Genomic DNA, 24,108 nt, shown 5'->3' with positions numbered 1-24,108 from the left:
TGAATCTGCTGTTCACACTAAAACAAGAAGGAAGTGTTGGTCGGGCGGTGGGAATGTCACAGTACATACAGTAGGTAAGATAACACACCACAACATGCAGCCCCCCAGGGTTATGAAGATCACAAAACTACACGCCTCTCGACTGGAGCGTTTCAGACAAAGATAACTGTCTGCCTTGCTAGATATAAACATGAGATAATTCGGAGCTAACCCATGCCTCAGGGGGACTGAGATTTTCTGATAGCTTTTAAGTGGAAGAATAAATTAAATAAATAAAATGAGCGTCATGTTTTTTTGTTTTTTTTTGGTTGAATGTACCCAGATAAGGAAGTACACTTAACAAAGATCTGTTTTTTATTTCTGTATTCCATTATTCACAGCAGTTACATTTTTTTAACGAATGTAATCTCCTAAAAAAGTGATCACAGGAAGCTAAAAATGTAATACTTCAAGTACTGTTACTCTGTTAGATACTGAGCATCATGAGCATTGCAAAGGTGGCAGATGCGAAGAGCAGTGCAACACAGGAAAAGCACACTGGTGGAGCTCATCCTGGTCTAAGACTGCATTGTACAGTGTTCTCAAACATCGTAACCCTAGTGAACATCAGTGATATCTGCAGAAACAACCACATTCCCTAAGATTATACCGCCACCTGGTGGATGAAAATGTGAACTGCACTATGGATACTGTTGATATTCTGCAGTTTAAAATTTCAGAACAGCTGTACAGCTTTACAGTGCCATCTCATGGTTGTCAGTTTGTACTACAGTCTTACTTCTACAAACACAGTGGCTCATGCAGTCATACACAGTATAATACAGATACAAAGTATATATAATAACTGCTGTTCCCTTTCAAATAAATCAGACCAAAAAATAAAGTGTCCACATTTTCATATTTATTGATGCTCAGTTTATTTCATAGCAGAATATCAGCGTGACAAATAAAATGTTAACTAAAGTTATGAATTAATAAAAGGATTTTACATCAAGCTATTAGATGCCATTTCAACACAAAGCAGAAAGCTGGTGTTGTATACAGGTTACCATGACATACATGAATAGAGTGTATGGATGGGAAAAAAAAAAGGCTTCAAACCTGTGCTATCACAATTTTCCTTGTATTTATATTTACAGGTTTCCTGTTGTCTGGAATGAAGACTAGGACAACGAAAAAAAAAAAAACACTAGGAAAAGGAATTCCAGGAAACATGATAAAAGCAATGTTTTAAATGTAATATAAGGGTTGTGTACACATGCAGACAAGGTCTTTAACACTATACTGAATAAATAATTGTGGATAAGCATGCTGTAGATTTGCAGATCCTAAAACCTTAAGCTGTAACAAAGTGGTCCCCTTAAAACAGACACAGAAGTGTTAAGGGTGCTCCACCAGTACATTAGCAGAACGGGTAGAGCCGTCAGTCAAGGGCAATGAAGTACTGTAACAGCAGTGAGCTTGACAATCTCATGCTGTGCCCGAGGAGTCCTGAAGTTCTAGCGATCTGCCACTGCTCTTAGTGTTGCCTGCAGAGCTTTAGAAATTCATTTGGAAGTATCTGAATGTTATTTAAAAGGGCGCGGTGGGGGGGTAAAGATATTAAGATATTTGCAAAATCTTGGTTCATTTTTTCAAGGGCCAACATAGTACTTTACCAAAAACCTGAAAAGGAGGCGATTTGTTTCTATTGCCCCCCACCCGATTACAAAACTGCTGAAACAAGAAAGGCAGAGCGTCCAAAAACCAGCATTACTACCGACTGCTACATCTCAAATGCTGTCTTTTACAGTTTACTAAAAGATATCAATATACTATCGGACAATAGTATGTCTGAGAAAATGAAGGGTTAAAAGAAAACAATATATTGCCCCTTGCTGTTTACTCCATGCATCCACCATGCCAGCCACTAAAATACCCAGAGGGCAGACACTTAGGTTACCAGCAACCACAATGCAAGTACGGTATTTATATCTAGCCACAGAAAACATGTATTCTGGTTCCTGGGCAGACTTTGGCAATAAATTAAAAATATAAATTGCTTTTTAACCTAACCACCACATTCCATATGATCCTTTTTACAACGGTTCTATTTAAATTTTGCTTGCTGTTTTCAAACAAGAATTGAAGACTATGGGTACTTATTAAAGCTACATATTGTATTGCTTACAGTTCAACCTGTTTTATATGCAAACCATAAAAATCGCCTTTAAAAATAAACCACTTAAAAAAGCACCTCCCCAGAATTAGATAATTATGTGTTACCCTTTCTGTGTATTACTAAGTTTTAAGAAGCTTCATTAAGTAGTCATTATTTGTACATGTTGCCTGTGCATGAGTTCAATGCAACACACAAATTGTTTATATAAACAAAACCAGGTTTTGCCCTGTAACAAAGTGCATTCAGTTTGGTAGCCTTACTAACAATGCACTGCACTAGAGTTACACAGACATCAGAACTTTCATGCCCAACACAGACACTAAAATTAGCTCTGCAAAGTGTAGAATAAAAATCAGGGCTAAACTGTGAAGTATCAGAAATGACTCTGCAACTGTAATCCTATTGACTGTGTCCAATTACTTCAATATCACCAAGCTAAATGTCCAACGATATAAAATGTCAGACAATCTACAGATCAACTTGCAAATACAACCACCAACAGGTTTTCCTACAGTTGTTTTGGATAGTGTTTCACTGCTTTGAATAGAGGCTAGCTTACATTAAGAGACTGTGCAGTCTTTTTGTTACTGCAGTTTATTTTAAGGGTTATGAAGTGAAAATGCTTCTCTGAGGTCCTGGCTAGACCCCTGCTCCCAGCCCATTGTGAACAACCTCCAGTCTGCCTCTCGATGTCCCAGTTCAAGGTGCCAGTGGCCCCAGGCTCAGCTCCACATGGTGGGTCAGCCAGATGGGCTCGTTTCCCTGCTCCCCCTCTTCAGAGGGACGGATGGGCACCGCCAGGTTCCTGAAGTCATGTCGCATTTTAAAGGACAGGGTCACCTCTCCCTCCTCGCACTGCGGGGTCACCTTGATGAAAATGCCGATTTTGTTGGACTTCCTAAAGGCAACGACACTGGGAAGAGAAAGAACTGAAGGTGAATAAAAGCGTCTCTATTTCATACAAGATACAGTCCCTAGGTAAACACCTCACTTTAGGACTTTAAACACTGTTCTGAAGTTAAAAGTAGCCCTGTATTATGAGTTTCATTGTACTGTGGTTGCTTTTTACCTGTGCCTTCCTCTGGTATTTAAAATCACTATAAACTTGTGGTTTCATATTCAAGGCTGCTACTACTAAATAAACAGAATGCAAACACGGCTTATACAACTTTAAATAAAATAGCCAAAAGGCCACTGGATCTCTCTCACTCAAAATCTTTTAAAGTGTCTCAATTTGTATTACTAGGTATCCAAGAGGAAAACAAGGATAGTCACAAAATGCAATTTCCAGCAGAAGCCCTTACTCTGGGTCATCTTGGAAGTCTTGTGGTTCTGCCAGCTCATCATATTCTGCTGCAGCATCCTTACCAGCCAAGAGCAGCTCTTTAGGAGACACTGCAACCTGCAGGACAGGGCAGAAGTGGGCAATGAAACAGGGTAAAGGGGCACATATCAGTGGATTTAGTTCAGGGCATGCCATTTGAATAATGAATAGAGACTGATCTAAATTTAACAGGAGTAAAGAGCCCATCACAAAAGCAAGAGCTTCACAGGAGAGGAGTTTGGTCATCAAAGCGAGCAATGTGTTTCATGCATTTTTTTACGATCAAGCAATAAAATATGACCCCAGAGATCTGCTCATGCCATGTACAAAACATGTGCCAATGCATTTAATATATCAGTGTTTAAATAGTCTGCAGACTTTGTGGATAAAGGCTTGGTAAACACTTTTGCTCTCGTACCGTAGCAGTGCTGTTCAGATCATCCTGGTCTCCCTCCTCACATGGGCGCAAGGTCACATGCGTGATGTTCTCGACAGGGTTGGTCAAAGTCAGGAGAACCTGGCTCTCCTGTAGTGCACACAGGGAAATAAAGTAAGTGACCTGCAGTAAACCTCTTTAGCTACCACTCAGAATTGCATTTGTCTGAATATTTACCTTTATCTTTAATTTGTAAAACAATGGAAAAAAAAAAAAATCTACTATCCACTTAATAGCAAAAATAAAAAAACAAGCAAGAAAAAAAAAAGGAAACTTTACCTTCAAGTATCGCAGATTTGGAATAGACATGATTCTCACCTCAGGGATATAATTCCTTGTTAAAAAAAAAAAAAAAAAAAAACTGACTGATTTATTGCATCCTGACTGTTTTACAATGAGATGCCTACAGTTTGTTTCTGGGAGAGTATGGATGAAATGGTTTAGTTTCAAACAGCTCTGCACATTTCCTTCCTAACTTTGTATTACAATGAACAAAGTGATGACATATTTAAAAATAACTTAAAATGTTATTTGCTGAACACTGCATTTGGACGGAAAGGTTTGAAGGTCCTCCCTTGAAAAGTGTCTGCTCACAGGTCTAGTTTCTGTGAATGAAAAGGCAGTGGTGCTAAATGAGGTGGACAGCAAACCCTCCTATCAAGCTGAAAGGACAGTGAAAGCATGATAAGATCTGGATTCCATGTGCTGCACTTCAGGAAGAGGTACTTACAAAGCCACCAGCTGGATTTTGAATTTAATGGAAGTTGGGTTAAATTCCGGTTTACTCAAGTTGTGCTCGCATTTCTGGAATAAAAATTAATAAAATGAACACCTGACCTTGCATTATTTTTGGTCACTGGGTTACCGTTATTATATACGGCATATGTAGAATAAATAACATGAATTGTCAGCTTTATAGTTCACAGTCCTATTTAGTATGGGGTATATCGTTTTGTTGTGAGGTTACTATTAATGATGAATGTACTGTACGTTTTCTTTTAACTAACTGCAACACTAGGCCTAACTGTTTTTAAAGGCCAGGTTGAAAGAGGCTTGAACAGACATCAGCACACTGTGAACTAAGCCAGTCCTTACCCTGCAGCGCAGGGAACGCTTGATCAGTAGGTGCTTGTGTCTCGGGTACAGCTGGGAGGCACCGATTGGCTGGAAATCTGGCTGCAGAAGGCGCTGCCGGAGCGTGGTGACTGGTGAACAAAAGAGTATTTACTGAAGCATTTCAGCTCGTAGCTTGTTTTCTGTGTTTGCAGCCCAGCCATCACATGAGACTGAAGTCTCTAAATCTTAAAATCAAGATTCATTGGGAGGTGGTACAAAGAGAAAGGAACATTGTGTGATACACTGTTGCATATCTACCTCATGCAATACAATAAGATTCAATCACATTGCATGCTAAGATTCCCAAAAAACTGCAACTGATCTGACCACCTTCTAGAATAAATTACCTTCTGGCAGGTTAATGGGTCGTGTGTAGTAGTCCTCAGGTAAGGGCTCCACCTCCTCAAGTGCCTGTACTGGTTCAATCTTTATCTCCTTCTGATCCTCGCCCTCTTTCAGTCTATCAGGTAGGAAGAAGAAAATCATTAGAAATTAAAAGAGCATTCCTCACCATTTCTTTGACAAATAGCTGCAAAATTGTACTTACGAAAGTCCTGCAAGACCGCTTATAGGTGCTCCAGACCTCTGACGCTGAAGTCTTGTTCCCAGACCATATTTTTCCTTTAAATAAAATAGAGTTCAGTAAATCTTTTTTTTTTTTTTTTTTTACGAGTTTATACAAATGTGTTTCAAATACTTGAAATTCTTGCTTTATAAAGTGCGCCTATTTTCGACTGGAGGATCAAATCCAACTCAGTTTTTAAATATGTTAAGATTTTACTGGCTGCATTTACAACAAGCTAGCAACCACATGTGCGCAGATCATTACTACAGAAGCCAAAGTAGATACAAAAAAGATATGCATATTTAAAAAAATAACAATAATAAATCAGCATTAAGTGCTTAAATCAACTTGCAAGCAAATACCAAAGACAAATGTAAATCCCAAATGTCACCTTAGTAAATAAACAGAATCTTCCATGAAACCTTGACAAAAAATGCTGTGAAAACCATTTTGCTTTCAAAAACAGTATCTTTGCATTGCAAAAACAGTTTGTATTGTCAGCTGCTAGATGCTGGAAGTAGTTCATAAAACCTACATGTTTACTGTTTACAAAAGGGCAAGATTATGTTTTTTAAGTAAATTATGCATCACAGTTCAGTAAGTGATCCCACACACAAGGGAAAAAAAAGTTAAAGGAAGAACACACCTTTAGCCAAGCCAAACATTGCTTGGCAATTAAATTTGTGAAAAGTAACTCACCACCACATGAATTGTGTGTTGCTGGGGATTAAAACCAAAATAGCAGCGTGCATTAGCAAAGAGAAGGGAGGGAGGGAGAGAGAGAGAGAGAAAATCAACAAGGTGAAACGTAACTAAGTAAACTTAAGTGGGTGAAGTGCACTGCAGCAGTAACAGCAAGGGATATTTTCCTATATGTTACAGGAATTGGGGACGCAATAAATACAATTAAAAAAAAAAAAAAAACATATCTTCCAGGGAAAGCAAGACTTGAACATTCTCAACATTCCCCTAGGCAAGTGCAGTGCTAAGTGTGAGTAAGAACAGGCAGTGCTGCAGCTGGCAACAAAAGCGCAGTTTGAACTGTTGCAGCCCTAACAAACATTGTGGATGTACCACAGCATGTTCGAGCAGGTTTGTTTTTACAAATTTGCCGACGGATTCTTCAGAATTCCAAAGACATTGTACACTTATCGTCCACCCTTGCGTGATGAAGACAGAGAAAGAGGCTCACCGAATACGCCAGTGGCATGTAGGTGCGACGCCGCGCAAGCTTCTTGCGGTCCCGCTCCACCTTCTCTCTCTGAGCAAGCTGCTGGTAATACTCTATCAGCTTGTTAATCTGGAGGGGCAAATCAGAAACTCACAATAACCGACATCTTTAACACTTCCCTTCTCATTGGTGGCTCTTCAGGTTTCTTGATGGAAGCTCATTTCTAGTGATTTATAATGACATCAACATACCCCTTTCTACGTGCACAAAGTAATATGCAGAAAAGGCCAAGTGATAAACTCCCACCTAAATGTTTGGTTTTACTCACCCGTTGGGTGTGAGGGTTCTCAGGCTCCTGCCAACCTCCACTGGCTGAAACACAAAGACATTCGAAAAGCTGCTTTAGTTTAGTTGTCCCCTTTTAAAAATCAGATCACCGAGGCATGGGACATGGTGTCCTAAACAGGTCTCACTGTTGAGTAAAATCTCCTTGAAGCTTTGTGTTTCCCCAAAAAGCATAACACAACCGGAGAACAGCTGATCCCATCAAAGTACATAAACTATATAACCTCTAATCAAAGAGACTACGATAAGACTTGCTCATTCAAAGGTGTACCTACTGGAACTACACACTTCTCCAAAGTGTATGGTAGTCTCATGTTAAATCGGGTGTTCAGGTGATCACAGAAGGTTTCCTGCCGACAATGCCCACAGTACCAGATCAGCGACATTGTAAAAAGCTCTGGCTGACTGTAAAACACGTACCCACGGATTTGTCTGCCATCCCAACATCGCGCGAGGTCCAGCGGCAGAAGCCACAGGCCAGGTAGTAGGCTTTCTTCATGGTGGTCTGGGCAGGGTCATCAGGGAGGGGTGAAGGGATGTTGGTGGCACGTGTGGACAAGGTGTGCATGCAGCATGGGCAGTCGAAGCAGTTAGCACACCTGGGACAAACACACAGACTTCAGCAACAAGGTACTACACCAAGAAGAGATATCCAACAGTACAGATAATGCTGTTGCTAGTACACACAATATTGTGTGGGAATAGCACATTTAAAGGAACTGGATAAGATATACTACACTTAATAGCCTGAGACAGACAACCCACTTGTCTATTACACTATTACTGATGTACTTTTTAGACATCAAAATAGTATAAAAACATCAACACACATCTCAATACAAAATTCAGCATGACACCATACTTAATACTTTTAGAGGTGTCGTGAGTCAGCATTTACACATTCAGAAAACACTGGCCCTAGAGATGCATGCAATAGGACCTTTATGTCTGCAGTCTCAATTACTGTGATGTACATTGTCTGACCTGTTCTTTTTCAGCTTGGCCTCAGCTGATGGCATATTTTCTAAGCAGCTTGGACAGTAATGGGAATCGACCTAAAATAAAATTTTATAAAATACATACATTTCAAGCCATGTTCAACACTACGTGTAAGTATATTACGATATTTTCAGGCAAGGTGGTCAAAACTAACATATTCCAAAGATTGTTTAATACATTTATCCAAGAGCCATTTTTATTTTCACGTAAAAACAAATGAGACGATGATGCAGGCACCCGGGCACACAGGGTGTGGAGTATTTTTCTTAAACAAAACCTATGTCATTTCATTTTCAAGATGTAAACATTTTTGATACAACGTTGTAAACTTTGCACTGCAGTATAATTTAACGTACAGGGTGTTTTTGTTTTTTGGTTTTAAAAATTAATTTTCCAAGTTGTCTTTGTAATTATCAAGGTTTCTCTTGTGTTGGTCCAACCCACCACCACTTGCCTGTAAACCAATCAGAACGCTACACGGCCAACAGACTTAACCTGTAGCCAATTGCAAGTCTCCAACTCTGACAGAAACAACAAGTAACCAGTAACAAACTGTATCATAAATTTGACAACCGTGCACAGTAGCCAATCACATGAAACTAAAGGCGGACCGACAGAATTAGGTTAGATCCGTCTAATCTATCACAAACGGCCTGGTACTGTCCAGTAACGATGTTAGTGTTTATTTGTATTTATGTGTTAGGTATTATTTTGTTACCTCGTGGGAGACGCATTCCAGGGAGCGGAGCTCGCTGCAGTAACGGCAATAGTAAAGCTGCGACAACGGAGAGCGGATCTTTTTCTCCCCGCTAACGAGATATAGCACTCGGTCAGCCTGCAACAGAGACGCCATCGCTGGAACTGTCCTCTCCCTCCGCCCAAAACCCTAACATGTGACCTGAGACCAGACACGTAGTGTGGTGGCTTCATCATGTGACCCATAAAAAACGCAGCCGCGAGGGATTTGTAGTTTTCTGGGATTTGTAGTTTCTCTACAAATTAAAATTCTGTAAAATACAATAAAAACAAATCTGGCAATGTGTGTGTTTTGTATTGGCAGGGGGGCTACAGTACGTTGTTGTACTACAATATTTGGTTGTTTAGATGTAGTGAGGTTTAAATAATGCAAATATAACTAAATGGTTTATAAACCTCAATTTGTGCACCTCTTGCATTTGACACACATATTTAATACAAACACTGCATATATTTGTGTGTGTGTGTGTGTGTGTGTGTAGGTGCAGTTTATATACTTGTAATTGCTAAAACCAAAGTCATTGTATTTTATCTTGCTCTTGTATAAAAGTACTGTGATTCTTGAAATGTATTTTTGTTTACGACTGTAAGTCGCCCTGGATAGGGGAGGAGAGGGGAGGAGGGGAGGGGAGGGGAGGGGAGGAGAGGGGAGGGGAGGAGGGGAGGGGAGGGGAGGGGAGGAGGGGAGGGGAGGGGAGGAGGGGAGGGGAGGGGAGGGGAGGGAGGGAGGGGAGGGAGGAGAGAGAGGGGAGGGAGGAGAGAGAGGGAGGGGAGGGGAGGGGAGGGGAGGGGAGGGAGGAGATTGCTCACTCAGGAATAATACGATAATGCTGTGTGTTTGTAAGCTGAGTGCGTACTGCTGGTGCCTCGACTCATCAACTACTTCGCGTTTTAATCTTACCAACATCTGTTTTTTTGTTGTATTTTGGTTTTTTTTTTAAGGATGAAGGTTTAATCAGAGTAATCTTTATTGCGTAAATCGACAAAACTCAAAAAGTGCCTTCTTTAAATTGTTGCCGAGGATCGAGGATTAAACCTTTCTTCGTTGACGGGTCTGGAGGTTCCCCGAGTCTGTTGACAGTAGCAGAAGTTGGAGCTCACACTTTAGTGAGGTAATAACTTAACGAAACCGATATTGCTCTGGTGTTGTTGTGTGTGTGTTCCTGTTGTATGGATACAAGCACCAAAAACTACATTTGGCACCAGCTTGCCAAGTTTTGTCAGTAAACATTGATCCTTATGTGACTGCCATAAAAACATGTTAAATGCTTAGCAGCAACTATATTTAACCAAACATATCGTTGGTATAAATACTATATGAGTTATTTGCGTTGTCAAAATGAATTGAATTTGGTGTTTACGTAGTATATGAAATACGAGTAAAAACAATATATATTCATCTGGGTTTTAATGTGATATGTATCACTAACTAACGAACTAACTATCTAACTATCTAACTAACTAACACACACACAAACTGTCTGAACAACTGTATCCTATGCCTCGTTAGTATTACAGATGGTTTTCATTTCCTTATTATATAAAGCTGTCTTTCGCAACGAGCGGCGATTCATGTTTGAAACGTTACGGCAATTGATGACACGGTGCTACGAGCGCATTACATAGAAGTTTGGTATTTGGACGACTTAAACGTAGTACACATTTAAGCAAACGTTTATTTAATCCTTTAGGAATGTAACCTTTGTAGAACAGCGTGTTGTAAACATTATGCATCGGTGTTTACAATAACTGCGGTGCTTTCCCAGTGTGCATGCTTTCAAAATCTAGTCGTGTCAAATAAATCCTACATTACTTCTAATTCTCTTTTTGACGACAAGTATTGACGTACAAGATCAGTTCTTATGATAAACGCTCACAGTAATGCAGGGTTTTTTAATGCATGTGATAAACCAGAATATGCAATTACAAAGTTGTGCGTTTTCATAAGACATGTGTTTCACAGTACCGGTATGCAATTAGCAGGAATATAGGCAGTGCGGTTAAGTGACTCCAGGTTCTGTGTGCTACTTAAAGATGTTTCCATAGCATAATGTTTACATTTGACAGTGAGGCAGCAGCCATTTGTAGTCTTTCCAACTCATCCAGGGAAAGGTGGGCAAATCCAAGAAAATACTGGTGCGGGATGAAGGGGCGAGGAATAATACAAAGAGCCAGAACATGGCTCTGATTGCGCCTGATTAAAAACAGATGTCGTGTGCAAATAGTATCTAAAACGGGGTTTTATTGCAAGTCCATGGATCTGTACAAAGTGTATTCAGTATGTGTTGGAACAAAGCCTTGAACTGTTCGACCCGTTTAGGTGGGTATGTCCTTGGAATAGAGGCATCCTGCCTGGGGTTTATATCTTTACCTTTCAATAAACAGAGACAGGAAATGGGGATTTGAGGCTAGATTTACTGTGCTCAAATTAAAGCAAAAATTGCTTCACTCCCCACTCCCAAGCGAAAACAAAACAAAACTCGGAGGTACATATAAGCCCTGAAAAGAACATTGCGGCCTGCTTATTATTTCTAGTTATGGTATGTCAATACAGTAGATTTTATTACACTTAAAAAAAAAAAAAAAAAAAAAAACTTGGAGCAAGTAAACCTGGTAAACATATGGTCTTTTATTTAACCAACGAAAGCTTTGCTGTTTAAAGGGCATACCTTTTTTTTCCAGAGCAACCAAAAGACAAAACTTATACAGGCAATCCTTTTATAAGCACGGGACAGGTTGACACTGAACAGCCAGTGGCCTGGTTTTTATAAATGAAGTTTATTCAATGTCCAGACAGCTCAGTTAAAGCAGCCCTTGGATTGTGGGGTAAAGCACAGGCGTGCTTGCACTGCCTCGGAAGGTAACTTTGTTAATTGTTTTGAATTGTCGCTTTATTTAGTGCAAAGTAAGGCACTATGAATGAAGTGCTTCTATTCTTTCAGGGGCAGTAGTCTTTTGCACTCATACATAAATGTTCTGTATATATTGCAAGTTTCTTAGAACTGGACTCTCTCTTCCCTTTGAATAACGCCTTGCCAGAATTAGATAGGTATGTAGATACACTGTTGCTGTGGATACATGCTGTGGTTCAAAATGCATGCAAGCCCAGGCTGAGCCAGCTGTTTTGATTTTACCTTTTCATTTCAGCTGAAAGCCTAATTAGTTTGAACAGAGAACTAAGATAAATGCATTTTTATTTGGATTTTTAAAAACTTTTATCACACAGCAGTACTTCCCTCTCTGGAACGCACTTTTACTGCGGTTGTTGCAAATTACTTTTAACTTACACATTCCATATGGGATGCTTGGCATGAGAAGGTAATATGAGAACAAGGCGACAGTCTGCCTGCCTGTAATCTGTTTTCTAGCCTGCCAGGTGGTTGTAATTGAGGAATAATGGAAAATTCAGAGGGCAGAGCACAGACAGTAAATAGGCTATGCGGTCCACACTGCAGCGTTCCAGTAAACATGTGAATTTGAGATTAGAAATGCCGTTATGCCTTTTCCGCTTGAACCCAGAAAGAGCATTTCATGCTGAGCCAAAGATTAGATTAGTAATGTATTAGCCAATGGCTGTCACCTGATTTGATGTTTAATATTTTATAAATGTAGCTGCTGTAAAATCTGTTCTGGATTTTTAGAGTGACGGTAACAACCTGTTTCCCCTTTTCGTCCTGTTTTAATGATTTGCTGCAGTCGGCAATGCTCAGTGTTTCTCCTCTCACCTGTCACTTGTCCGCACAATGGCATCGTGATGCAGCTGCTGAAATTGCGGTTCTGGCAGGTTAGGTCTTGCAGACAGATCACTCTGACACAAACCTGACGCAGATTGGAGATGAGATCAGTGCCTGGGAGAGTTCTTCTCTGAATAATGTAATGCCTTTTATAAATCCACACTGCGCACCATGCACGCCGCTCTGTGTATTTGTGTGTCATTGTGAAACTATCAGTACATGCTGAGTGTGTGAGTGTGTAGTTTCCCTGTTGCTCGTGGTTTTACCAGTAGATATATAATCTGTTTTGTCATCGTAAATTCACTTTTCGTAAAACAGTTGGTTGACCTGCTATTCACTGACTCATACTGCACAGCATCGGGTATTGTAACTGCAGTCACAAAACATTTAAAGGAGCAGTTCAATTGTTATCGTGCTGTGCAGTTTGTTGTCATTTATTTTAGCATTAATCATTTTATTCATCCTTCAGAACTGATCCCTTTGCATTCATAACGGATTAATGGGGTATCAGAAGCGGAGCAAAAGAGTGAGAAAACATACATATATACAAGCACACACCTAAACATGTGTTAATTACAATCGTCAATAGGCCTGTTCTATTAGCCTAACCATTTCCCCTGCGACTCAATGATTTAGAGCAATGGAACACACTTGCGGCTTTCCACGCTCTCCACACTTCCTAAATAAGGTAGAGATCAACGAGTGTTGAAACCAATTGATTGCCATTCACAATCGCGTTTTTTAAGACGTGACGGTTGCCCACTGTTTTTAAGTAGTGCGCACAGGATAGTTCAGCCAATTCCATACCAGGACCAATTAAAGACCTGGTTGATGCTAGGCTCTGGACTGTTAATTCAGAGCATGGCTGGAACGTGGTCCTGTTGTGAAATGGACTGAATGAGCCACAGGTGAGGACCTCTGCAGCTGTGAGTATCCTTGCCTGCTGATTCTCAACAGATTTGTACAGCTGGGGGCTAAAAGTCCATCTGATATACACAGTCTGTTTAGTTTTAGTTTTTCTCCCCAAACAGAAGAGGATTTAGCCAACCCACAGCATCCTTACTCATTTAGGCTTGTGTAGTCAAAAACCTGACTCATCTGAACACTGTATTGTAAATGTATACAGCATAATCTCCTGTGTCATGACAGTTTTTCCATGGAAGCCGCAAAGGAAACCACACAGACTAGTTGAGTAAAGAAAGAATGCTTTTATACTTTGAGTAACCATGTTGTAAATCCTCTAGTGTATACTGGTACAATGAAACGCCCTTGTCATGGAATATCTGAAAGTGAATTGGTGTTACTGTGCTGGTTTACTGTATTGCTGGTTGTCTGAAAGGGTCTGGATCATTGATCATCCCTCACTAGAATGTCTCTCTTTGTTTCAAAGGTCTCGACAGGAGTGTGTCTTTGAAAGCCTAGGAGATGGCTGATCTGACAACCGCAGCGCCCCACCTTCCACACATCCTGGAAGTCTGGGCCATTGTCCTGGTCATTCTGGCAACCATCGTCATAATGACGTCTCTCTTGGTTTGCCCAGCGATGTCTGTCATAATCTACAGGGTACGGACTGGCCCAACCAGGAATGAGATTGTGTGACACGCCACAGCATGAGGACTGCTCCACGAAAGAAGGAGGAGGGGGGGTTGGATGATAACACAGTATACCGCATCAGAGCTGATCCGCTGAATCCAGAACGAGGTTGTGTGACAACGCATCCCTGTGAATGGACTCTCCCAGTCACCACATTGTGAACTGGGACTATGGCTAATCCAACGGCATTGAATCTACCCTAGTCGTTTATTTGATTTTGTTATATTCCCAGCGTGTACACCTTGCTGTCCTGGACTGAGATGTGATATTACACAATGCAAGGACCAATTCAACCTGGAACCAGACTTGAACAGAACAGTACCGAATACAGAGAAGGGATGGTGCGGTACTGTGGATTGATCCAGCCCCAGGGGACAGTATTGAACAGTGTAAGAATGACAGACACACACTGACAAAAACAGACAAAGCTGAAGGAAGCATAAATCATAACTCATAAAGCTGTGAATTAATATCAAATGTGTATTTAAAGACAAAATCTCATGTTCAATAAGCAGCAGCTGCTGCCCCATGTATTCTTTACAATCCAGTCTTTGCCCAGGTCAAGCCCACTAACATGTGTTAAACTGACAGTGTAAGTGAGGAAGCTTGTTTGTTCTTATGGATCGGTAAAATACTATAAAGCTCTGTCCCAGGAAGTCATGTGATTTTGGCCGTAATTATCCCCATTACAATGCATAATAATTCCTCTGGCTTCATAATAAAGGGCTAAAAAGTTGATGTAATAACATTGTAGCTGCTGTGTAGTTCTTGTAGCTGTAAAATACCGTCAGTGAAAAGAGGGAGCAACGGTTATGTTAAGTTTATTGTCCGGGCACACGCTATGTGCTAATAAGAGATCTCGCTCTCAGTATGTGTAGTAAATAAGTCAGGCTTACTGGCAACTACAGCTCTAAACAGGAAGCATGCGTTGTGTGACGTTATAAAAACAGACCCTAAAAAAACACAAACTCAAGTTCCTCCTCCCACAAAGGGCCTTGACGGCGTTTCTAATTTGGGAGTAGAAAACCACAGTCCCAGTGTCTCAGGATTACAGTTCGCAGAACCCAGGCCACAGGGAAAAGAACACTGTGCCAGTTCCAAAATCAATTTTCAATTCTAATTCCATTTCCAATTCTCTTTTAATCAGTTCCAACATATTCTGTTAAAATGTGCTTCTCACAGTGGCAACAAATTACTTCAATTGAAGTCACTCTTAGTCAGTTAAATTCAAATGAAAGCAATTGCAACAATTATTACGTCTCTAAAATGCCAATTCCAATTCCTTTGAAGGAACTGGAATTGGTTTTAAAAAGGCATTGGAAATGGAATTGATAAAAAGGAATTGTATATGGATAATTTATGTGTCCATCCCCTGGGGTTTTATGTTTCTCAAATATGCACTTAACTTGATGAGGCAATTTCTCACTGACGTGTAGCATCGCCTGGAAAAGCCACACCTAGTTTGAAGTTAGATTTCTAATAAAACCTGTAAAGCACGGTATCCCTTCCCAAACCCCAGTGCAAAAGCACACTGTTGGTTTTGTTACTATGGTGACACAGTGTATCTACTAATTAAGGCTTGTTTTGTGTTGCGCAAAAACATCTGGAATATAGAAGCCTGAATCTTTTTCTGTCTTTAATTCTAATTTGGGGTGTTATTCTTTTGTTTAGAGATTGTCTTAAAAGTATAACAGTGGACATAGTGACAGGATTGGCAGTATAATTGAGAAAGCATGCACTGTCCTGAAAAATGAAGCTAAGAATTCCCTGAGGGGAGGGGAGCTAGCTGCAGCTAAGGCAGCTTCCAATTGCCTGTGCCTGGAGTCAACTTGGAAGTTAAAATGTCTCTCAAGAGATTACTAAAAACCTTGTTGATACCAGGCTGCCAGGTTATTTCACTGCATATTGCATATTGATTTTTATATCAAACCACAAGCAACGTGCCAAGGCAATGGGAAATAATTGAGTGTTCGGCACTAACCGCAACACGACACCGAGAAGCCTGTCTGTGTTTGACGTGCCTGAGCTGCAGGCTCCATTACTCATTCCTGAGGCAGCGGGTTGATTTGGAGTTCATTCCAGAGCCCGGGAATCAGTTCCTGTGAGGCATAGGGGACAAACAGGGCTAGAGGACAGAACAAGACTGTCAGCAATGAAGCAAGACTGGGGTGCCCCAGCCTGGAGGGAGCAGCCTTGATGCTAAGACAGTGTTTCAGCAGCACACACCCCATTTGTGTCAAACCTCTTTTATTCAGATTTGCACATTTTGTGCTTGTTAATGGTGGAAGGGTGTTAAGAAAGAAAGAAATACTAGTCAGACAGCAATGTCTTGGTTGAAGTTGCAAATGGTTGGTGAATAATTAGGCGTTGAGATGAGAGTCTTATCACGATGCACTCTGTGAGCCTGAGAAACTCGCTTTCTGTTCAGTCCTTGGAGAGCTCAAGGGTCTTATCGGGCCCTTTGCTGTAATTCTGTTAATTTGTAACACAAGACTGATGTCACCAGATACTCATAGTAAGGGCTTTCTTATCACTGTTCTACTTTCCCACTCCATCCTCTGCTGGGTCATTTCCTGTTGACCTCACCCGTGGTTAGAACTTGCTGTTCCCAAATAAGAGTCTCAGTGACTGGCCAAAAAAAAAGAAAGTGATAAATATAGTATGAAGTCCTTTAATTTAATATACAGGGCTGGAATAAGAACATAAGAAAGTTTACAAACCAGAGGAGGCCATTTGGCCCATCTTGCTTGTTTGGTTGTAAGTAGCTTAGTGATCCCAGAATCTCATCAAGCAGCCTCATTTTTTTTTTTTTTTTTTTAAATAAATTTAGTCGTTGCCAATTATTCTTATTATTTTCTCCCAATTTAGAATGGCCAATTATTTTTTAAGCTCAACTCACTGCTACCACCCCTGCGCTGACTCGGGAGGGCAAAGACAAACACACACTGTCCTCCGAAGCGTGTGTCGTCAGCCAACCGCTTTTTTTCACACTGCGGACTCACCATGCAGCCACCCAAGAGCTACAGCGTAGGAGGACAACACAGCTCTCGGGCAGTTTACAGGCAAGCCTGCAGGCGCCCGGCCAGACTACAGGGGTCGCTGGTGCACGGTGAGCCGAGGACACCCTGGCCGCCCTAACCCTCCCTCCCCCCGGCGGCGCTCTGCCAATTGTGCGCCGCCCCCTGGGAGTTCCCGTCCACGGTCGGCTGTGGAATAGCCTGGACTCGAACTCGTGACGTCCAGACTATAGAGCGCATCCTGCACTCCACGTGGAGCGCCTTTACTGGATGCGCCACTCGAGAGCCCCCATCAAGCAGCTTCTTGAAGGATCCCAGGGTGTCAGCTTCAACAACATTACTGGGGAGTTGGTTCCACACTCCCACAATTCTCTGTAAAAAAGTGCCTCCTATTTTCTGTTCTGAAAGCCCCTTTATCTAATCTCCATGTGTGACCCCTGGTCCTTGTTTCTTTTTTTGAAAAAGTCCCTTAGGTCGACATTGTCAATACCTTACACATTAAATTTATGAAGTATTGTACAAGTGTTAGACAGTGCAGCTGTTTCCTTGTCCACTAGGTGGTGATCCAAGCATGGTTTATAAAATCCTTCTGCCCTGACCGAGTGTTGGCCATGCTCTGACTTTTGGTTAAAACGCCATTTACTAAATTTAGCTCTCAGATTATGCTAATGAAAATGTATGACAACGTGCTTGCTGTGGTGTATTTATTATGTAGCTAACTCACTGCAATTTAAACTTGTTTTTACTGAAAAATAAACAGTATGTAAATCATAAGAGCTGTCTGTGTTACATGCTGTCAAATCAGAACTTCACCAACACTGAGCATGCCAGCTGCAGCATGCTATTCCCTATATTACAACTGTACACAATTAAAGTTGCGGTCACCAATTCAATACACAACACTTGCAAAATATTTAAAATTATAAACATGCTGAGTTCATTGCAGTCATCAGCTGCACTGATTAACCATTCAGCAGAATGAGGCAACAAACAAGTTAGTACAGACACAACAAACCAGGCTGTAATGGGGCAGGTCTCGGTTTACAGCAGCAGTTTAAGGGTGCACATAGTTACTGGTCCACCTGGTGGTCCACCTGTTGGAAACACTGGTGCTTGAGAGGAAAAGGTTGAAAAGCACAGGTCTAAGCTGATTTCGCAATGAAACAGAGTATTGCGTGTCAGGCCGGATTTACCAATCTTGCTGTATTTTCTATTTCTTTTTTTAGTTTAAAGAAGATTTTTGTATAATAAGGTGTACTGCATCAGTAAGGAATTTGATAGGCCCAAGACAAGTTTTAAATATTGACACTGGGAAAAATAAGTGGAGCTCAATTGCCTTCTACACTCTTGCGTGCGTGTGCTGGAAAGGAAACAAACATCAGAAGATCCTTTTCCTCAGCCAAAAGTAAAATATCATGAACTGTAACAAAAATGACATCTCTGCTGGCTGTAGTACTTTTACAGGAAGGCATGGGAATACTTCAAGCTATAGAAAAATGTTATCATTTTTTTTAATGAATTGTATTTCTTCTAAAACTACAGATTATAGGTCAGTCATGTGATGTTCATTTTTTGTAAAGGGCTGAACGATTCTTGGTAATTCCTGCTGGAGTACATCTCCAAAAGTGACAGCTGCTGACACATATTCTTGGCAAGTGTGTGTGTGTAGGCTAGTTATAAAACAATTTACAGGAAAAGAAAAGTTTGAAATCAGCAAGTGCAACCCCAGGCAGCCCTGTCCATCCTGCCCCCCTGCCCCAGTCCCGTTCTTGAGGAGTCAGTGCTGGCTGCGGCCTGACCTGCTTTGTGATGGAAGTGGCCTGTCAGTATCTGTGTTTATCTGGGGCTTGCTACTGAGTGAGACTGATAAGAGAGCCAGGGACGAGGTCATCCTCAAGTACGTTTCATTTATTCAGTATTCAAAAAAACAACCTCCATGCCCAAGCTTTCTGAAGAGTCCTAATCTTAGAGCTCTGAAGTACGTATCTGTGTCTCAGCCAGCAGAGCTGAGCTGCCTGTCTGACAGGAGAGTGATCTTTTAACACCAACACAAGAAAAACAGCACATGGTCTGGATCAAACAGTGCAGCGCACAGGGATGGCAAAACTCACACTGAAAGCTTTTAGCTGTGAGTTAAAGGTTATGCACTCGATTCTACAAATACCGAAGCAGTACCTGGATCAATTATGATACCTGACGACAACCAGCCCACACAAATGTTGTGTGTCATGAATGTTCCAAAGTCTATTGTTAGGTGCCGTAGTGATTTTCTGAGGTGTAGAAGGGAAATGAACGAGATTAAAAGGGGTAGACATGGTCTGTCTGTTATTTATTTTTTTATTTGTATGTTTTGTGTCTGTCTGTGCAGCCTGGCTCTGCTCAGCGTAAGCAGAGTTAATGCAAGGGTGTCTACAATTCTGTCCTGTTTACTCAGTTGTGATTGGTTGAATGAGAGCCATGTGTGGTTTCCTGCCATTGTGAGGGAAGGTGTCAGTGAGGGATCGACAGACAGCAAGCTATAAAACATACTGAAACCCAGAGCCAGCCTCAGATCCTCCAGAGCTGGGGGGAGAGAGCATAGAGTCTCGCTGCAATGAGGGGGTGCACCAGCCGCTGGATCCTACCCCTGCTGCTTTTAGGTTTCCTACAGCCTCACCCTGGGACTGGAGACCTGCAGGTAAGGGCTTCATAGGTCTTACAGATAGATAGATAGATAGATAGATAGAGACATAGTGTTTTTTTTAAGAAATCTCAATCTATGCCACTGTAACAGTCAGAATCTGTGTGGTGTCGGCTTTATTTGGAGCATTGTGCTAAGTGTGTGTGAGAGTGTGTGTGTGTGTATGAGAGAGTGTATACGTGGTATAGTGTGTGTGCGTGTGTGTGTGTGTATGAGAGAGTGTATATGTGGTATAGTGTGCGTGTGTGTGTGTGTGAGAGAATATACGTGGTATAGTGTGCGTGTGTGTGTGTGGGTGTGTATGAGAGAGTGTATACGTGGTATAGTGTGCGTGTTTGTGTGTGTATGAGAGAGTGTATACGTGGTATAGTGTGTGTGTGTGTGTGTGTGAGAGAGAGACTATACATGGTATAGTGTTCGTGTGTGTGTGTGTGAGAGAGTGTATACGTGGTATAGTGTGAGTGTGTGTGTGTGTGTGTGTGAGAGAGTGTATACGTGGTATAGTGTGCGTGTGTGTGTGTGTCTGTGTCTGTGTCTGTGTGTGTGTGTGTGAGAGAGAGTGTATACGTGGTATAGTGTGTGTGTGTGTGTGGGTGTGTGTGTGCTGAGTGACTGTTCATAGAGAAAAATGTGTTTATTTATCGATGAACTTTAGCATTTTCAGTCAACAGGACAAAACACTTACATAACATGCATCCTGTATCAATGTCATTGAACTATTGGCTTAAACACACTGTGACACACAGGCATGTGTACCAAATCAGTGCTAAGATCTTTAAATACATTTACAAACAATTAATACAGCACATGTCCGCCATGCATAAGCTGTGTATTTAGTGCCCTTTACTATGATTCACTTCTCTAAAGTAACAGTTAAACACAGATGCACGCATTACTGAGATCTGATCAATTACCCATTACCCACAGCATATATACATCCCCCCGCCCGCTATTTTAAAGTCACTTTGTTAATATTTTTATTTCTGTGAATGCAAAGCAGCCAAACAGAACTTCAGCATGGGCATTTCCAATCAGCTGTTGAGTTTTAGGATCTAAAATACTGTTTAATGGATCAATGCACCCTCAGTGATCATGCCAATATCAGACAGCAATTCACGAACACTTGCTGTATTTTATGTAAAACAAAGGAAATTACAGCATCATCACTATAAATCTGACTTCAGTCATGAACGAGCGAGGCTGTGTTTATGATGAGCGGACTCTCTTAGTTACAAGAATATCCAGCCATCTCACGCGGGTGAGTTTTATGTGTCAAAAAAATCTGCAGCTCCTGGTAACCAGCTGGGGTGCCATAGAAACGGAACAATAAACCTAGGAAAAGTCACAGTGCCCTCAGAACACACTAATAGGCTTCAGCTTGTTTTAAGAAGTGCAGCTACATTAGATTGAAAATCAAAACAGAGTGGGTAATAGACTCCCCGAGGCCCTGAGAAAATAGAAAATAGATTCAAATCTGTACCCTCCCACACCTTCCCATGTCTTTTGAAGGCTTCCTGCAACAGCTCGACAGACGGCACTATCTATGATTATGGCGCCCTCACGCTGGATGGGAGTCGATACGTCTCGTTCAAAGAGTATGCAGGGAAGAACGTCCTCTTTGTCAATGTGGCAACCTACTGAGGACTCACCCTGCAGTACCTGGGTAAGAAGGGGGGGGGGGGGGGCGACTGTTTTTTTTTTTTTTTTGTTTAGTCAAGAATCAAAACTGGCACTGGCACTATATTTGTGAAATTTAAAACAAGGAATTTGGTGAATAGAACATGTTTTGATACGCTTACACAAGCTAGTTATTGTTCAGTTACATTGGCTAACAATACCATTGTGCAGGTGCTCCAGGGGTCTGTTAATTCCCTATAGAAGCTGAACAGATCTGAGATAACTGTGCTGAAGCTTAAGCTTAATAGATTTGTATTCTGCAGAGGCACATAGCCAGCTTCAGCACCCCCTAAGTCTTTGCTTAGGAGAGCAGTGGTCAATCCTCCCTGACATAATACAGCATGTATCTCGACATGTAAGCTGTCTGATTCTCTCTCCCACTCGGAGGACACAAACTAACCCTGAGTGATGCTTGATTTCTGTGGCCTCCTGTGTTTTTATTTAAAGATGCCCTTTCTCTTTCTTATCGGCAGAACTGAATGCACTACACGAGGAGCTGAGACCCTATGGTTTCGTCATCCTGGGGTTCCCCTCACACCAGTTTGGGTTGCAGGAGCCTGGGGATAAGAATGAAATTCTGCCCACTCTGAAGTGAGTATTAGAGCAGTTCCAGAAATGCAGATCTTGGCATGCGGAGTCCTAGTTCAAACAGTATGAAACTCATGAATTCTCTTCATATTACCTTTAGGTACGTCCGTCCAGGGGGTGGATTTGTTCCAAATTTCCAGCTTTTTCAAAAGGGGTATATAAACGGGCAGCATGAACAGAAAGTCTACACCTTCCTGAAGGTAAGGCACACATCCCTTATCAGCTGAGATGCTGCAGTTATCTACATAGCTTATAGGGGTAGTAATCAGAGAGGCAATGCATTGACCGAAGAATCAGCTCCATGTCTCGACTACTAAACACAAGCCAGACTAGATCATTTCATAAGACGGTATCACACTAGTCCATTCCATACAATGCCATTCTGTCATGGCTACCAGTACACAACACATTTATTGGCTATGCACCTTAATTGCAGTAAGCCTGCTTGGCACTCTCTACTCCTCCCTTGCTACTATAGTACAGCGATTATTTTCAGGGTCGATATTTTGCTGCGAGATCCCAGAGGATGAACCACACAGATAGATTGGCACTTCACTTTAGAAAGACCCGGGGTACGGTTCATTGGGGCAGTTTGGTTTGTGTTCAAACTCTCATACCTCTATACCGCACCCCTGCTCTTTTGTTCTTATAGAACAGCTGTCCTCCGGTTGGCGACAGCTTTGGTAATCCAACGAACCGGCTGTTCTGGGAGCCGCTGAGGGTGAACGATGTCAAGTGGAACTTCGAGAAGTTTCTGGTGGGTCCGGACGGAAAGCCGGTGAAGCGCTGGTACCCCCGAGTGAACGTGTCTGCTGTGAGGAAGGACATCCTTGAGTACCTGCGCAGTCAGGCCTCACAGAGGAGGCAAAGGCCACAGCTGCCTGTACTGGAACCCTGGATCAAATAAGCTTCAAACAAACACACTAAACACAATGGCACACTTTCCTTTTAAACCGTTCGTGCTTCTTTATTTTTGACCCTGAATAGAATCCATTCCCCACTAGCGAAAGGCAAAATTGAAGTATAAAAAAAAATAAAAATAAAAATAAAGTAAAATGCCTCAGATCTTATGGGTATGGGTAAATGATTATACACAATTTATCAGATCACTGTTCCTATAACCCACTCTCATTAAAACAGGTTATATGATTTCAGTATTGAAATGAGAGGCATGCCTGCTTACAGGTTTTTAGAAAGGGAGTACCAAATCTAGAACAGAGAAGTACTTTGCAGAGGCAGAGTACAAGCAGAAAGGAGAGCAATATGAACAAACTTTAGATGCAAAGCAAGAGGGTTGAAAATAATAAGAGTGGGCTGTATTCACAAAGACCAGGCAGTGCAATGGAATCCTACTCTGTTATACTTTAACTATATAGAGACAAAGAAATTAAAAAATATTAATATATATATATATTTTTTTGTTGTTGCTTACTGGCTTATGTATTGCTGGAGGCCTCAGCTAGGGGGTGCTGTGTGAAAGGGTGCGTGTCAGTGAAGGTAAGGCCCGAAAGCAGTGACCCTGTGGGGCCTGTCCCGAGACTCTGGGGGGTCAGGAGAGTTCTTTAGTGCATTCAGGCTCTCCTAGTATTCCCACAGAGCCACGCAACCTTTCCTAGAAGCTGCACCTCTAAAGCTGTGGCAGTACGGTTTTTATTAAGGCCCACTTTAATAAAGCATTAGAGTTGGATCTTTGTGTTTTGTTTTGTTTTCACTCACTTTAAAATAAAGAAGTTAAATGCCAGGGCTGATGCATTGTTTTCATGTGCATTCAACTTTTTTTGTTTGTTTTTTCTGTGGATTTTGGTGCAGGGAGTAAGAACGCTTGCCTTAAAGAACATTCATGCACTTGCAACATTCGCCACCAGGTGGAGGTGTGAGCAACACAGAAAATCCTCTCAGAAACCAGTTGCAATACGTAACCTGTGTTCTATGCAAAAAGCTATTTA

General features: G+C 41.5%; 2 protein-coding genes and 1 long non-coding RNA gene across 4 annotated transcripts; 2 read left to right on the top strand and 1 right to left on the bottom strand.

The window, feature by feature from the left end:
* Positions 1-879: 879 nt before the first annotated feature.
* LOC117431646 (dynactin subunit 4-like) lies at positions 880-9,021 on the bottom strand. Of its 2 annotated transcripts, XM_034052828.3 has the most exons (14): positions 8,836-9,021; positions 8,103-8,173; positions 7,539-7,717; positions 7,102-7,145; positions 6,795-6,902; positions 6,302-6,322; positions 5,585-5,658; positions 5,385-5,497; positions 5,017-5,126; positions 4,652-4,725; positions 4,201-4,255; positions 3,904-4,011; positions 3,466-3,563; positions 880-3,074 (listed from the first exon to the last, which is right to left on the bottom strand). In XM_034052828.3, exons 1-14 carry the CDS (start codon positions 8,968-8,970, stop codon positions 2,861-2,863), a joined length of 1,404 nt encoding a protein of 467 aa, XP_033908719.2. In that variant the 5' UTR covers positions 8,971-9,021; the 3' UTR covers positions 880-2,860. The 2 variants fall into 2 exon arrangements, with proteins under 2 accessions (XP_033908719.2, XP_033908720.2); XM_034052829.3 differs by lacking the exon at positions 6,302-6,322.
* A 655-nt stretch (positions 9,022-9,676) lies between these two features.
* LOC117431337 (uncharacterized) lies at positions 9,677-17,991 on the top strand. The gene is made up of 2 exons (XR_004664093.2): positions 9,677-9,985; positions 13,998-17,991. It is a non-coding gene; the product is annotated as an uncharacterized LOC117431337 (long non-coding RNA).
* A 1,750-nt stretch (positions 17,992-19,741) lies between these two features.
* On the top strand, positions 19,742-23,849 carry LOC117431336 (glutathione peroxidase 3-like). The gene is made up of 5 exons (XM_034052154.3): positions 19,742-19,894; positions 21,407-21,560; positions 22,048-22,165; positions 22,263-22,362; positions 22,815-23,849. Exons 1-5 carry the CDS (start codon positions 19,811-19,813, stop codon positions 23,067-23,069), a joined length of 711 nt encoding a protein of 236 aa, XP_033908045.1. The 5' UTR covers positions 19,742-19,810; the 3' UTR covers positions 23,070-23,849.
* Positions 23,850-24,108: the final 259 nt, after the last annotated feature.

Source organism: Acipenser ruthenus, chromosome 22, assembly GCF_902713425.1.
Source record: "Acipenser ruthenus chromosome 22, fAciRut3.2 maternal haplotype, whole genome shotgun sequence".
Lineage (NCBI taxonomy): Eukaryota > Metazoa > Chordata > Actinopteri > Acipenseriformes > Acipenseridae > Acipenser > Acipenser ruthenus.
Note: the sequence above shows the minus strand (reverse complement) of the source record. Positions and strands in the feature narration are given on the sequence as shown.

Coding starts and splice junctions, on each gene's coding strand:
- LOC117431646 (XM_034052828.3), bottom strand. CDS start 8,970: ATGGCGTCTCTGTTGCAGGCTGACCGAGTGCTATATCTCGTTAGCGGG. Junction 5,659..6,301: donor AACACACAATTCATGTGGTG/GTGAGTTACTTT, acceptor TTTTATTTAAAG/GAAAAATATGGTCTGGGAAC. Junction 5,498..5,584: donor AGCGGTCTTGCAGGACTTTC/GTAAGTACAATT, acceptor CCTACCTGATAG/ACTGAAAGAGGGCGAGGATC.